Source organism: Podarcis gaigeae (assembly GCF_964106915.1).
Source record: "Podarcis gaigeae genome assembly, chromosome: 17".
NCBI lineage: Eukaryota > Metazoa > Chordata > Lepidosauria > Squamata > Lacertidae > Podarcis > Podarcis gaigeae.
In genome coordinates this window covers 39,550,184-39,565,260 of record NC_139694.1, presented here as the reverse complement: position 1 = coordinate 39,565,260, position 15,077 = coordinate 39,550,184, and the positions used below count along the sequence as shown (strand labels likewise).

The 15,077-nt window shown below is 48.5% G+C and overlaps 1 protein-coding gene across 4 annotated transcripts in view; it reads left to right on the top strand.

The window, feature by feature from the left end:
* Window positions 1–15,077, top strand: part of CACNA1F (calcium voltage-gated channel subunit alpha1 F) — a 56,350-nt gene that overhangs the window by 23,240 nt on the left and 18,033 nt on the right. For 2 of the 4 annotated variants that reach the window (XM_083718020.1, XM_083718019.1), the window contains exons 17-28: window positions 2,072–2,126; window positions 4,039–4,183; window positions 5,365–5,494; window positions 5,689–5,748; window positions 6,860–6,966; window positions 7,378–7,465; window positions 7,841–7,948; window positions 8,895–8,947; window positions 9,935–10,081; window positions 11,477–11,678; window positions 12,388–12,546; window positions 14,149–14,259. In XM_083718020.1, the coding sequence (XP_083574146.1) occupies window positions 2,072–2,126; window positions 4,039–4,183; window positions 5,365–5,494; window positions 5,689–5,748; window positions 6,860–6,966; window positions 7,378–7,465; window positions 7,841–7,948; window positions 8,895–8,947; window positions 9,935–10,081; window positions 11,477–11,678; window positions 12,388–12,546; window positions 14,149–14,259 (1,365 nt within the window). The remainder of the gene's footprint in view (window positions 1–2,071; window positions 2,127–4,038; window positions 4,184–5,364; window positions 5,495–5,688; window positions 5,749–6,859; window positions 6,967–7,377; window positions 7,466–7,840; window positions 7,949–8,894; window positions 8,948–9,934; window positions 10,082–11,476; window positions 11,679–12,387; window positions 12,547–14,148; window positions 14,260–15,077) is intronic. The other 2 variants (XM_083718021.1, XM_083718022.1) reach the window with 2 other exon arrangements.

The window sequence follows — 15,077 nt, the reverse complement described above, 5'->3', positions numbered from 1 at the left end:
CCCACCACACACACAGCTATTATGACCCCCTATCCTCCACCCAGAGGGACGTGGGTGGCGCTGTGGGTTAAACCACAGAGCCTAGGATTTGCTGAACAGAAGGTCGGCGGTTCGAATCCCTGCAATGGGGTAAGCTACCGTTGCTCGGTCCCTGCTCCTGCCAACCTAGCAGTTCGAAAGCATGCCAAAGTGCAAGTAGATAAATAGGTACGGCTTTGGCGGGAAGGTAAACGGTGTTTCTGTGCGCTGCTCTGGTTCGCCAGAAGTGGCTTAGTCATGCTGGCCACATGACCCAGAAGCTGTATGCCAGCTCCCTCGGCCAATAAAGCGCCGCAACCCCAGAGTCGGCCACAACTGGACCTAATGGTCAGGGGTCCCTTTACCTTTACCTCTATCCTCCACCCAAATACAGGCTTCATCCAGGTACATAAAGCTCCATCACCCCACCCCCACCCCTGGGGTTCATGACAGCTTCAGTGGAGTGTGGTCAGATCCAAAAATGGCACAGGGGAATGATAAACACCCAACACTTCACCTCTTATGATAACGAGCCATTGCTGTGGCTGCTTTTAAGGGGGTGGAGGACAAAGAAAGGCCTGGAGATTTAATTATGGCCTTTGCATCATGTCTGCTTCAGCCTCTGAGAGAGTGCCCTCTTCTGCCTATTTCTAGTAAGCACAGGCCTCAACCAGGTGTGCATGTGTGAACTGGCTAGCTAGCTTTTAGTCACATGGTGGAGAGCTGTAGTTGCTCAACAGCTTGCATGGAGGTAACTTGCCCTGCTCCACCTTAAAGGGCTGAAGTAAATGAGGCAGTGCAGCCATGTTTGCAGCTCACACGTCTGTTCTGTTTGAATCAAAAGCAGGAACTGAGAGGTCTAATTTTTACAACAAAAGGACCATGAAGGTGAGTTAGGCTCAGCACACTGTTCTCTCAGCACTGTTCTGATGGTAAAAGTGTGATGGGCTGAGGAGAAAAGCTCTGGTAGGAATGGAGTGGGAGTGTCTCATCCACACATCTATTTTAATATAAGAATTGGTGTTGCTTAAACTGCCCTCCCCCCAGCCTGCTTTAGACATGGATGGAGTAGACATATGAAGAAGAAGTGTGTTTTTCCTGTCATATTTTTTGTGGCTGACTCCTCATCTTTATTGCTTGGTGATAAAACAGACTCTGCAGGTTGTAGAAGACCAGGGCCTCTTTCTTCCTTCGCAGGCATATTATTGGTACAATAATAGTGCAGTAGTGGTGGATTTATACTGAACCACATCCTTCTGCTTTATTTGTTATTCTGGCACGTTTTCCCAGTGTTACTGTATTATTGCTGTTTAGAGAGGCACTCTTGCCCCATAGCACAATAAAAGTGGGACAAAATAAATCCTAGAGCATTTATGGTACGAAAAATTACAGGATTTCAGCAGGAAGCTACTGAATCTGGCTAGAAATGAAGCAGTGCGTCTGCCCCAAAGCTTCTCCAGGCGCAGACAGGATTAAAAGTAGGATTGAGTACAACTGCTCGGAAACCATCATGAACACAGATTGTCATGGATCCCCAATAAAAAGGAGATCTGGAAGTGCCCCTGGTCAGGAAAAAATGCATCCTGAATTGAGCTGCATGCTGCATGCGCGCACATGTACAAGGCAGAGGTGCTTGTCATGCCCTTCTCTGCACAGGCCCTCGTGCAAGCACAACAGTCACTTGTGCAATGGGTGACAGCCTGGAAACTTTTGAGAGGGATCTCTCTCATTCAGATCTCACCCCCACCCCCATTACACACGCAAACACACACACGTCTAAGGCAGCCTCGCACTTGAACCCTCCTGAGGAAGTTTCCACCCCCCACCTCTAGGGTGGTGGCAGTCTGCCCAAGTCCAGGGTGGTGAAGTTTCCTGCCTTAGCCCTGAAGGTCATAAAGGCTGAACTGGACACTCCTCTCGCCTCACTCTATCTGTAGCCGTAGCCAGCAAATACTACAGAAACTGTTGTATTACGGTAAGTCCAGTCTCTCCTGCTCTGCCCTCCACCCCACTCCAACGTGCATTGGTGATGCCCAGTCTGCTTTCTCCTCAGGTGGAATGTGGAGAGGAAGAGGAGGAGGAAGTAGAGGAAGGCAGTGAAGAAGCAGGTGAGGAAAGAAACGTTGTGTATGGTACTATGAGAATCACGAGGATTGTTACCTTACTGAGAGAAAAAGGCTATTTATGTTTTCACACATGAGACCAAAGCAGCTCTTGATTGCAGCCTGGTTTGTAATTGAATGTAAAACTTACAATTGACCAGGCTGCTTATTCTGTCTCTCCTCCTCCCAGCTTTTCTCTTCCACGTAAACAACTATCAGGCATCAACATAAATTGCCTTTGAGCTCCTCTGGGATATTTAAGTCTTAAGTATGAAATGCAGCTACTGTATTGCAGTGAACCAGGAAGAGGATCAATGGCAACATGAGTTCAGACTCTAAGCTTGGAGAACTGGCTCTAAACTAACACAATGGATTTCAATAGGGACAAAGGTAAGGTCTTCACTTAGGCAGGAAGAATCAGCTGCAAAAATATAAGAGAAGGAACACCGGGCTTGCCAGCAGGGCATGTGAAAAAGATCTAGGGGTCTTAGAGGACCACAAGCTGAACATGAGTCAACAGTGTGATGCAACAGCAAAAAAGCTAATGCTATTCTAGGTTGCATCATCAGAAGTATAATGTTCAAGGGACTTAATAGTACCACTCTATTCTCCCCTGGTCAGAGCACACCTAGAGCCCTGTGCCTAGTTCTGGGCATCACAATTTAAGAAGAATATTGACAAGCTGGAACGTGTGCAGAGGAGGGCAACCAAGATGATCAAGGGTCTGGAAACCAAGCCTGATGAGGAATGGTTGAGGGAGTTGGAGATATTTAGCCTGAAGAAGAGGAGACTGAGATGAGATATGATAGCCATCTTCAAATATTAAAAAGGCTCTTGAATGGAGGATGGAGCAAGCTTGTTTTCACCTGCTCCAGAGGGAACCAAAGGCTTGATGTTACAAGAAAGGAGATTTTGACTCAACATCAGGAATAACTTTCTGGTGTAAGAGCCTTTTGACAGTGGAACGGGATCCCTTGGAAGGTAGTGGATTCTCCTTCCCTGGTGATTTTAAAGCAGAAGTTGGGTGGCCATCTGTCTGGGATGATTTATTTGAGATTCCTGCATTGCACGGGGTCAGACTAGATAACCTTCAGAGTCCTTTCCAACTCTGAAATTCTGTGGTTCTAGGCAGCCTCTTTCTCTCCTGCTGGAGCTCACTTTTTCTATTAGCCTTTGCATAGCCTATTGGTCCTCTTCCCACTACAGAAATGAAGACCTAAGTAGGTGTTTCCCCGCCAAACACATATTAATTCCTGTCTATCCTCCACTCAACTTTCCTCCCTTCCTGTATCAACTGTTAAATTGTAAGTTTCTTGGGGCAAGTGCACCTCTTCTCTGTTGTTACTCTGTAATGCACCATGCACATTTATGATATAGTCAAACTTCGGTTGTTAAACATAATTGTTTCGGAAGTCTGCTTGACTTCCGAAAACTGAAAGTGGAAGCCTCAATACAATAGGGAAATTCAAAACGGAAGCCACGTAGCACGTTCAGCTTCCAAAAATTGTTCAAAAGCTGGAGCTATTACTTCTGGGTTTTCGGCGTTCAGGAGCCAAAATGTTCCAAAATGGAGGCATTCGGGAACCAAGGTTTGACTGTACTATGTAATTATCAGATTGGTTCATAATAGACATTATTCTCTCTCTCTCTCTCTCTCTCTCTCTCTCTCTCTCTCTTTCATACACACACACACACACACACACACACACACACTGCTGTAATGAATATGGCTCCAGAGAAATCCTTAAAACCAAATATGGAGAACCTTCGACCTTCTAGATGTTGCTGAACTATAATTCCCATCGCCCCAGGGTATTGGCCATGCTTGTCAAGGCTCATGGGAATTGTAGTTCAGCTTCAGATGAGGGCCAAAGGTTCCTCAGTCCTTGCTTAATCCTACACCATGTCTTGTTTTCAGGTGAGGAGGAAGAGGAAGAAGAGGCAGAAGGAGATCAGCAGAGCTTGGCAGAGTCTCACCTAGACAAACTGGAGGAAACCCCCACAGAGAAGGTGTTACCAATTCCTGATGGAAGTTCCTTCTTCTGCCTTAGCAAGACAAATCCGTGAGTACAGAAAGGCATGAACCAAGGAGGAAGAAGGTGGGGCTGGCGTTCTCTTTCAGTGGAATGTGACCTCAGTTTGGTCATAATTCTCCAAGAGTTGTAGGGTAAGGTCCAGGATTTTCCTCTTCTGGTGCCAGGGCTGTGCAGGTGTCAGACCTGCAAGCAGTCACTTGGAAAGGTGAAGGTGCAGCCTACTTTAGCTCAAGACCCAGAACATCAAACAAAGGTCACATACAGGTCCATAGTTACAGCAGGCCAACGTGAAGGTACAGAACAGTGAACAGCCATCAGAAGGACTTGATGCAATGTAGTCTGCATGACTGTTCTAGCAGTAGCTTTTTCACACTGAAAAACCATGTTTGAAGCACCAGTTCTGTAAGGCCAGCCTGGCTCCTGTTGCCCCCACAGATTGCCTGGCTTGACTGGCCTGATGAGCTGCAGTACTCCTCTTTGGACATTATCTGGGTGGCACTGCAGCATGCCAAATACCAGGCCAGCAGGTTCCTCAGTCTGCAAACAACCCTGGTAGTGCAAGGTGGCAGGGTCCCTGTGGCCAGAGTCCCTGGTGTGAGTGCCCTAATAACCTACATGTAGAAGCATATCTATGCTACCAATTTATATACCCATTTAACTGTTGTGTCTTCCACCCCAAAGAATCCTCGAAACTAGGTTTGGCAAGGGATTTCTAGTGCTGCCTGGATTCCTGGGGCAGAGGGCATGACTAACCAGTGTAAGAATATGGTAAAAAATTGCCAGAGATCCTGGTTTCATTGTGGTCCCACTTTGGGGACCCATTGGTTGAGAGCAGTAGGGGACAACTGGAGGCACTGTCTGGCTATGCTTGGGCAGACCCAGACTTGCCAGGGTTCACGCTGGTGGTGGAGTTTTAGCCTTCTTCCCAGGTATCTCAACCCAAGGTCAAGGGAGTAGGCAAATCCCAAGGTCAATCTTTGCTTGGCTTCAGAGATTTTGCTGTCGGCTTTTCTCCCCATGTCAGTCCAGCCCACTTCCAAGGCACCACCCAGGCTCTTCGCTCTAATCCTGCCCACATCTGCCAGGATCGCCTTTTAGCTCCCCATCTCCACCTTCTGATTCGCAGGGGAGTCTTCATGTGCCTCAGGAAACTTGACTACTGTGTGTTGCTGGCTCACTATGGTGGCCGCCTTTCTTTCTCTTGGCAGGCTTCGTGTTGGGTGCCACAAATTGATCCATCACCACATTTTCACCAATCTCATCCTTGTCTTCATCATCCTCAGCAGCATCTCCCTGGCGGCAGAGGACCCTATCCGAGCACACTCCTTCCGCAATAATGTAAGCCATGCCGTATGGAAAGGTGGTTGGGTAGAATGGAAGAGAGAGGGCCAGAGGCAGAAGAGTGTCTCACCCTCCACTCCGTCCTTCTCTCTCTCTCTCTCTCTCTCTCTCTCTCTCTCCGCTCTTATTTCCTCATTTTTCCATTCTCTTTCTTCCCCACCCCTCTCCTGTTCCCCCCTCTCATTACACAGATTCTGGGATACTTTGATTATGCCTTCACTTCTATCTTCACTGTTGAGATCCTACTGAAGGTACCAGAAGATGAGGAAGGGGAGAGTAGCCAGCCCTCAGTGGATGCCCCAGTGGCCAAGTCTCTAGGGTTGTCCACACCTGCACGTGGGCCACGTCTGGAGGGTGGCACCGAACAACCAGACCTTAGCTGCTTCTGCTAGTACCCTCATAGCCCCATGGCTGGCAATCAGGTTTGGGGCTGGGGTGGAGAAGGGGGTCAGCAACTGCAGAATGAGCTGCAAGTCATTGGGGAGTAGGGGGGTGGGAGAGAAGATGTGGCTCCCAGCAACAAGGAGGGAAAGGTCAGGGCTGCACTTCTCAGCTCCTGTCTAGAGGCCTTTGACTCTTACCACCCACCATGAATTTAGCTCCAACACAGCTGTGAACTGTGCAGAACAGTGGTGGGCATAAGGAGACCAAGATCTTTGGTAGACTGCAGACCGCCTCATGCCTGCTGGTTGCTGCGGTTCTTGCAACAAGGATGGTCTTGATCGACCTTGTTAAGCATGAGTCACATAACTCAGGTTCACGTGACTCAGCCTTAGCTGTTAAAGAGATCCTGAAGATGCAGCTCCGTGGAAGAGCATCTTCCCTTCACACAGAGCATCCCAGGTTCAATGCAGGTAGGCCTGGGAATGCCTCCTTCCTGAAACTGCTGCCAGTCAGTGCAGACACAGGGCTGAGCTCGAGGGACCCAAGGGTCCAGCTTCCAGGGCCAGCTTCTTCTCTGGCTGCCAGGGAAAGAGGCCCTGGGTCCTCCCAATGTGCGTGTGGCACTTGGGGTGCTCAGTGCTCGTTGTAGGCTGCACAATGTCGGCAGAGCCAGGGCCTCTTTTCCTGGCAGGTGCAGCAGCAGCAGAAGGAGAAGCTGGCACTCAGGATGCTTGGTGCTTGTGCATGTGTGTGACATCACACCCAGGTGTGACATCAGCCCCCTCCCCAATCTGCCTCTTAAGTTAGCATATCTGCTCTTGAATATAAAGGGACTGAGCCTGGGTGGGGGGAAGGCAGGGTCACTTGGTTGGCGCAGGGCACCTGGGGACCTAATCTCCAAGCTTCTGGGTTCCAGCCACAGTTCTGAGAAAGAGGAGTTGGGTGGAGCCGGGGTGCTTAGCATGTCTCTGTCCTTAGATGACCGCTTACGGCGCCTTCCTGCACAAAGGCTCCTTCTGCCGGAACTGGTTCAATCTCCTTGATCTGCTGGTTGTCAGTGTCTCACTCATCTCCTTTGGCATCCAGTAAGTCTGATTGGGGAATGGTCAAGATACTTTGGGAGTAGGCCCCCAAAAGAAGAAGAAGAAAAGGATTGTGCTGGCCTGGTCCGGGATGAAAGGGCAATGTTGCGTAGTGATGCACCACCAACTGGGACGGCCGTCTTCCGCTTCCAGCCTCTGAAATACCACTTGCTGGGATGCACAAGCAGGGAGAGGGCTCTTCTGCTCAGGTCCTGCTTCCAGGCTTCTTGGAGGCATCTGGTTAGGCACTGGGAGAACAGGATGGTGGACTACGTTGGGCTCTTGGCCTGATCCAGCAGGGCTCTTCTTACTAAGTTCTTAGGAGCTATTTTATAGGAAATGAAAAGAAGGTGTAAGCAGTTTGGTTTTTCAACCCCAAACTCTCCCACACCTCCCTTCCTCTTTCCACCTCAGCTCCAGTGCCATCTCTGTGGTGAAGATCTTGCGAGTGCTGAGGGTGCTGCGCCCTCTCCGAGCCATCAACCGGGCCAAGGGGCTGAAGGTGAGGGACGTCTTCAAGGGCAGGTGGTGGATCTGGAAGGAGGTCCCACAGCTTGGGGGCTATGAAGATGTGGTGCCTGTGTTCCCCAGCCCACTCAGGGTTGGCCCATCCATGAGGCAGGGCGAGGCAACTGCCTCAAGGTGGCAGGATCCACAGGGGCAGTGGATCCCAAGGTAGACCTTTATTCCCCCTTCTTCCCGATGTCAATCTTCACTCCCCGCTTCTTCCCTGGTGGGGAGCAGGACACCATTTTGTGGTTCACCTCAGGTGCCAAAATGTCTTGCACCAGCCCTGACACCCACAGGGTCGCTCTGTTGAGAACTGGAAAGTTCCCTCCTGGCCACCTCACATCCCTTGTGCCTCCCTGTCTGACAGCACGTGGTTCAGTGTGTGTTTGTGGCCATCCGCACCATTGGGAACATCATGATAGTCACCACCCTGCTGCAGTTCATGTTTGCTTGCATCGGTGTTCAGCTCTTCAAGGTAAGGAGTGCTGATTTATTTGGGGTGGTTTGGATTAAATGAGTGTGTGCAAGATGTGTATATGTGCTTGGATCAAGGACATGTTGAGTGTGGGCGTGTTTCTTTGGGGCTTGCACCCAAAACACTTCCAAATGCCATCACCTTAGCAACCAGTCCTGTACCTCATTATAGACACTAGTCGGGTGGCTTATTTGTTTCAGCTGTAGGTCGTCACAAGGGGGGGAAATCAGCTCAAAGAGAAAGAAAGAAAATACACGTGCAACGGCACAGCCATAGAAGTTACATGGGTAAACATAGTAATAATAATAATCACATAATGATATATGGTAAATCATCTGCATTGCAAAGTATTGCTCTTGTTTTTCAGCTAGTTGATTGGTAGCTTACCTCAGCACACACTGCCATATTTGATGAAGGTGGACAGTGAGCAAGAGAGGGAAAGAGAGACCGAGAGAAAGACAGAGAAGTTTGGAGATCTTGTAAAGGAAAAGCAATGTGAAAAGAGCAGCTAGGCATAATGCCCAACATAAGCCTGTTGTGAACCTTTCTCTGTTAAGCTTAGGCAGGCTTAGGCAGGCCCTTCCCCACCTCCCACCTCCACTGGGCCGGCACGATCCCAATGACTTGGGGTGGGGAAGTACATGATATGATGAGGTTGAGGCAATTTTACAGGGAGATGGATGACAACCTGACACTGACCTGGGTTGAGCATAACATCTTGCTCTACCCTAAGATGAAAAGTCGATAGAAGTGGGTGTCTCATTACAGGGCAGGGTAAAGGTAAGCCCTGACTGCCCCACCCTGTGTGAGGCTAGTTTACTGTTTCCTCCATGCCCAGGGCCATGGGGGCAGCACACAGGGTAGAAAGATAAGAATTCCCCCAGGAAGGATACCTTCCTTCCCCATCAGTGCCCAATCTCCAATCTCCTGCCACTTCTGTCTCCAGGGCAAGTTCTACAGCTGCACAGATGAGGCCAAGCACACTCCGTATGAATGCAAGTAAGTCTCCGCCCTGCCCTGCAAGAAGAGCAGAGCGTCCAGTTACCTTCCCCAACCAAGTTCTCCCTCCAGGTGGCATTGGCATTTTAGCCTAATACCAAGAACACCAACCAAGATGTCTAGCCACCCCACAGATCAAACTGGGGCCTGTTGTTAACATTGCTGCCTGCAGCTCTCTGGCCCTGCTTTCTTCTTGTCTTTTTCTTTTTTCCTCACTCCTGGACAGATCTCAACTGCCATACATTAGCATGGCAAAATGTTGCAGCAATGTAATGGATTCCCATGTATGGCTGATCTGAGATGAAAGCTAGATGGTCTAGTATCGTGTAATAGCCTGTGAATTAAGGGTTGTTTGTGGGTGTCTGTGAGGCCCAAACAAGACATCACATGGGAGATACAGCAATAACCTCCTACCTTTCTTCCTTCCCCTCTCCTGTTTCTTTTGCTAAAAACTAACCTCTGAGTCTGTGATTGTGACCGAAAGAGTAGCAGGGAGAAGGTCTCCTTGACCCTTTCCTTTCCTGTTGTCTTTCTGCTTCCCCTCCCCAAGCTGTTGCTTCTCTCCCCCCCTTCCCTGGGGGGGGGGGAGAGATAATTTTGAAGAAATAAATGGCAAAAAGGGAAAAGGTTAAGCAATCCCTGCTATTCTTCCACTCAGACCAGCTGCCTCCATGTATCTGCTTTTCAGTTTAAAAATAAAGAGGCTTGTGAATTAAGAAAAGAGGAAGGTGGGAGACTATTAGCATCTAGTTTGTCCCTAAGATAGGAGAGAGGGGTCTGAGAGGCAGAAAGGAGGGTGGCTGGGTAGCTTTGCAGTAAAAGGAACTGTGGTTTTTGCAGCTGGAAATTGTGTTAGGGTTGCACTCTGGGATCTGCTCTGCCTGTCTAAGTTCAATGACTCCCAGCTGCAGCCCCTACTGATAGCTCCTTCTGCTCCTTCTTCCTTTCCTCTTCCTCTTCCTCTTCCTCCTCCTCCTCTGCACACAGGGGCACATTCATTGTCTACAAGGATGGAGATGTGGCTCACCCAATGGTGCGGGAGCGTGCCTGGCTCAACAGTGACTTCAACTTTGACAATGTTTTGTCGGGCATGATGGCCCTTTTCACTGTCTCTACTTTTGAAGGCTGGCCAGCGTGAGTTACTCTACTGGGGATTGTGCACGGGGTGTGCACACACGTGTGTATATAATTGTGTTTGTGATGATTCTCACCATTCCCATAATTCTCTGGCATGTCACTATGTAAAACAAAAATGTGAACATGATAAAGCATGACACAGCTCTTTTGCCACACGCAAGTTATCGTGTTGTTAGCTTTCTACCCGTTGTCTTCTGCCATAATAAAGAAGCTTGTGTGACTTATTGAAGACTGGAAAGGAAATCCACCCATTTTTCCACGCCTCTTCCTATGTCTGCCTTCTGAAACATCTCCCACACTTTTTGCAGTCTATAAAAATTCCTGACTGGATTAGACCAATAATTGGCATCAATTTCTGGGACTCCTGGGGCAACTTGGCCAAGTATTAGGAGGGAAGGCTCTACCAGACAGGTGGATCCACCAGAGGCAAGTGGCAAAGTCCAAAGCAGAAAAAGGCTGGCATTCTGAGAGGAGCAGCTGGGGAACAGGGAGGGCAGGGAACAGGAACTTCACATTTGTGGAGGAGTTGCTCAGATTGGGCTGGTTCCTAGCATGAGGCTTTGTAGAGTTCAGTGGAGCCTCTGCCTCATGAACAGGGGCTGAGTCAATGGGGGAAGCTTGAATTGGTGCCTTGGTGGGAGTTCTGAGGAATACAGCTCTGCCTGCTGTTACTTGGGCAGGAAGACTATGCCTCAGTGGCATGGGAAGTAAGATGCAGGAGCCTGACTGCTGCAAGGGCTGCTTTGAGACACACTCACACCCTTAGCACTTTACATGAACAGAGAAAATGTATCCTGCACTGCTACCAGGAACTCTGAGGTGTGCTTTAACAGATCACAGGGCTTAGGTGTGCTGTCACTGCCTATCCACACCCCATGTCAAGTCACAGCCAAGATGGCGATCTTGGTCTTGGTCAGTGGGGCTCCTTTATGGGTGTTGGCCCTGGAAATTTGGGGGCCAGGTCATCACCAACACTTTGAATTGTGCTTGGAAACGTACTGGGAACCAATGTGGATCCATTAAGACCAGTGTTTTATTGTCCTGGAGGCCGCTCCCAGTGGAACCACTGCATAACAGTGCCCCTAGCTCCCAACTCCTCTAGACGGTCCAGAAGGGTGTCATGGTCAATCGTGTCAAAGGCCACTGAGAGATCCAGCAGAAGCAGGAAACAGCTTTCACCTCTGTCCCTAGCCTGCTGGAGATCATCGGCCAGCGCAACCAAGGCAGTTTCAGTTCCATGATGAGGCCTGTATCTTGATTGGAAGGGATCTAAATGGTCGTATATCCTGTCCACAGAATGGTAGTTCATGCTTTTTATGGGTCTGTCTCTCCTCTTCACTGTTATGCTCTCTGTTCATAGTTTCCCTCTCTTCACCACTTTGCCCTTGCCAGGCTACTTTACAAGGCTATCGATGCCAATGCAGAAAACGAGGGGCCCATCTACAACTACCGGGTGGAGATCTCCATCTTCTTCATTGTCTACATCATCATCATTGCCTTCTTCATGATGAACATCTTTGTGGGTTTCGTCATCATCACTTTCCGGGCACAGGGAGAACAGGAATACAAGAACTGTGAGCTGGACAAGAACCAGGTATCTCTTTCTCCTCACTTCATGCTCTGCTGGTGCAAATCACCATTCCCACTTATTCCCAACCTCACTGCCACCATGACCAACTCATCCTCATTGTTCTGCTGCCACATTAACTTCAGCAGTCGATTACTTCAAATTTGTGCAGTTCTGATGGAGCTGGTGGAGATTGTCGCTTTTTCCTTCTGTCTCTCTCCCTCCAGTGACTGTCCTACAATTCCTTGTACTGGATAAAGCAGGGGCAGGGAACATTTTCTGTTGAGGGCTGAATTTCCTTGGCGGGGGGGGGGGGTATAATCTCTCAGGGGACGGGACCAGAACCAAAAGTGGGTGGGACTATCCCTTCTCGCTCTTTTTCTCTCACCCTTATCCTTCACCCTCCCCTCTCCATCCCTCCTCTTCCTCTCCACCTAGCAATCTACAAGGGGAATAACAGGTTGCTCTTGCCAGAGGTCTAAACTGATTGCCTGCAGAGGCCTATGGTACTAGTATCTATTGCTCATGCAGCAAGGCTACTAGTCTCCTTGTGGCCTTAAGTCTATATCAAATGCCAACTTGGGCTCCAGAACCAATATCTCTGAATAAGACCTCCCTAACATGCCTGGGATATGGAGAGCTTTCAAAGATACCTTGAAGTGGTGATGATGTTTATGGGGCAGTTAGTGCAGGGTTGTTCATTGTTTTCTAGCTAAAACTCTTCTACTTTCCACAGCGGCAGTGCGTGGAATATGCCCTGAAGGCCCAGCCGTTACGGCGCTACATCCCCAAGAACAAATATCAGTATAAATTCTGGTACATGGTCAACTCCACCGGTTTTGAATACATCATGTTTGTGCTCATCATGCTTAACACCATTGCACTGGCTGTGCAGGTGAGAGTGAGCAGGTAACAATGAGAAGGGCAGTGAGGGTATGTGAGGGGGAGATTGGTGATGGAAGGCAGATGAGGCCAAAGAGACAGGACATTTGTCCTTCACTTGCTTGTCCTGTGCATGTCTAAAGCCAAAAAATCTACACAACAAAAAGAGCATGTGGACGAATGAAACTGAACCCTCTTCCCTTCCTTAGTTTCCTATGCTCCATTGCCTCAGCCTGGCTCCCAATATAGGAAACTGAGTGGGCTTGAAGCACAGTGAGATAAGATCAGGAGAGAAGAGGCACACATTACCTTCAAGCTCCTTTTGTTGTTTTTTAAAGAAAGAATTAGGCCCATCCACCTCACAATCCCCATTTTCAAACATCAGTGGAGCAGACACATGAGTCAACAAACAAGACAGCCCCTGCCATGACTAGTTTGATTCTTAGTGAGAAGGTGTGAGATGACAGGCACACAGTTCAGAATGTCAAGAGAAGTGGAGAGACCAAGAAGCTCACTTGGTAGAATAGGGCTCACTTTGGTGTGGGAGAAGTCTGTGTTGTGGGGAAGGGAATTTATGCTTAAACAACCTATACACAGGGTAATACTTTGCCTATTGTATAGAGGGGCCTATTGTACATGCATATTTTGATACTTGTATCATTTTTAAAACAACAACAACACACCATTGTCTTTATTTTAAATAAAGAGAGAAAAGGACTGAGGTGTTGGAGTACCAAGGCTTGTAGTGATGGCAGGAATCAGAACTTTGTCATGAGAACAAAGGGAATGTGATGCACAATGGCAGTGTTCAATGGCTGTGAGGTGCCAGGGCTTCAAGGGCAAAGAAACGCTGACTCTGGGGGAGATGTTCATGTGGACAGCTATTTTTGGTATTAAAGGAGACCATCCAGAAGAGCAGTGCTATTTTTTTAGAAATAGAGATGCTGGAACTCACCATGAACACCTCCCTCATTTTCTTAGAATGGCAATGGTGCCCACCTGAGAGGTGCTGGAACTGAGTTCTTTCAAGTTCCAGCTTAAAAAAAAGCCCTGCAGAAGAGTGAATATGAGCCAGTGGGACTTGAGGGTAGATCAGGATTCCCCCCACACATCCTGCTTTCTCAAAATACCTAGGACCAGTGAAGTGCATGGCATACTTATACTTTGGGATTTTGACCCCCAAAGGCAAGCATACTAAAGGAGACAGGCATTCTGAAGCTGAGGCAATATTCACTCCAAAGGGAACAACCCTTGAGTGGAACGTGGGATGCTGGAGATGATGGGGAGAAGGCAGGAGAAGCCCAGGACACACCTAGCAACAAGGTAGAAAGATAGGTGATGGAGACAAGACAGAGTCCATGGTACAAACTTGCTGAAAGGTGTGTGCACAGACAGTGTGCCATGGCTGATCAGTAAATCAGGACCAGAGGAAGGGCCTCTGGCTGCCAACCAACAAATGTGTGGTGTGGTAGATAGGAGCCCAAAAGAACCTGGGAATGCTGGGTGGATTTTGAGAACAAGGTTGCAGAGCACCAAATCACAACAGCTCCCAGCTTGAGGACCACAAGATCCCCAAGGTGCTCCTACATGCTTTGTGTATTTTCTCCTTTTCCAGCACTACGAACAGTCCCAGCCCTTCAACTATGTCATGGACCTGCTCAACATGGTCTTCACAGGCCTCTTCACTGTCGAGATGGTGCTGAAGATCATTGCCTTCAAGCCCAAGGTTTGGGAGCTGGGGGTTCTACTCAAGAAATACTTTGCTTAGAGCAGAGGTGGGCAGCCTGCGGCCCCCCAGATTTTGCAGAGCTACAGCACCCATCAAACCTTTATAATTGGCCATGCAGACTGGAGCCCAACAATACCTGGAGAGTATGTTTTCAAGTTAATTCTGGAGCTTGGCAGGAATCTTGGCATTATGCTAGTATTCACAAGTTTCCATCTGAGTGATAATAATCCCACAGGGTCTGAGGCTTTTAGTTTCAATCCCCTGCATTGATAATGATCATTTGCTCCAGCAACTAGTGTGACATGCAATTCTGACTCCAGGATGTTGTGGAGTATCAGGCAAGGCACTCTCAAGGTTGCCCCTTATCCTGGAAGAGACAGGACATGCAATCCAAGAATTTCCTCCCATTGCCTCCCATGCTCTTTGGTGCATGTGGAAAGTGAAGCCAGTGGCCATTTATCAGTTTTCAGGCCTCAGCAAATGCCTGACCTTACCAATCTTTGGATCCAGGCACTGGCAAGAGAGGTTCCAGAGTAATTGAAACCTTCTCTGTGAAAATGGCCTTTCTTGGTAGAAATCTACATCAGGGATTTATTGTATCTGCAGAGAGCCTCTTTGCATGAGATTCTGAAGCATATAAAAATATTGCAAAAGGAGCCTTCTGCATTTCAAGGTAACACTTCCAAGGAGTCTGAAAAAAATGTATGATGAATGTCTTTAGATACATAGCCCAACTCACACCAAAGGCCCAGAGTGCATAAGAAAGCAAACCAGGATCAAGTTTCATGTTCATTTCACTCCCTCCTCGCCCTCCA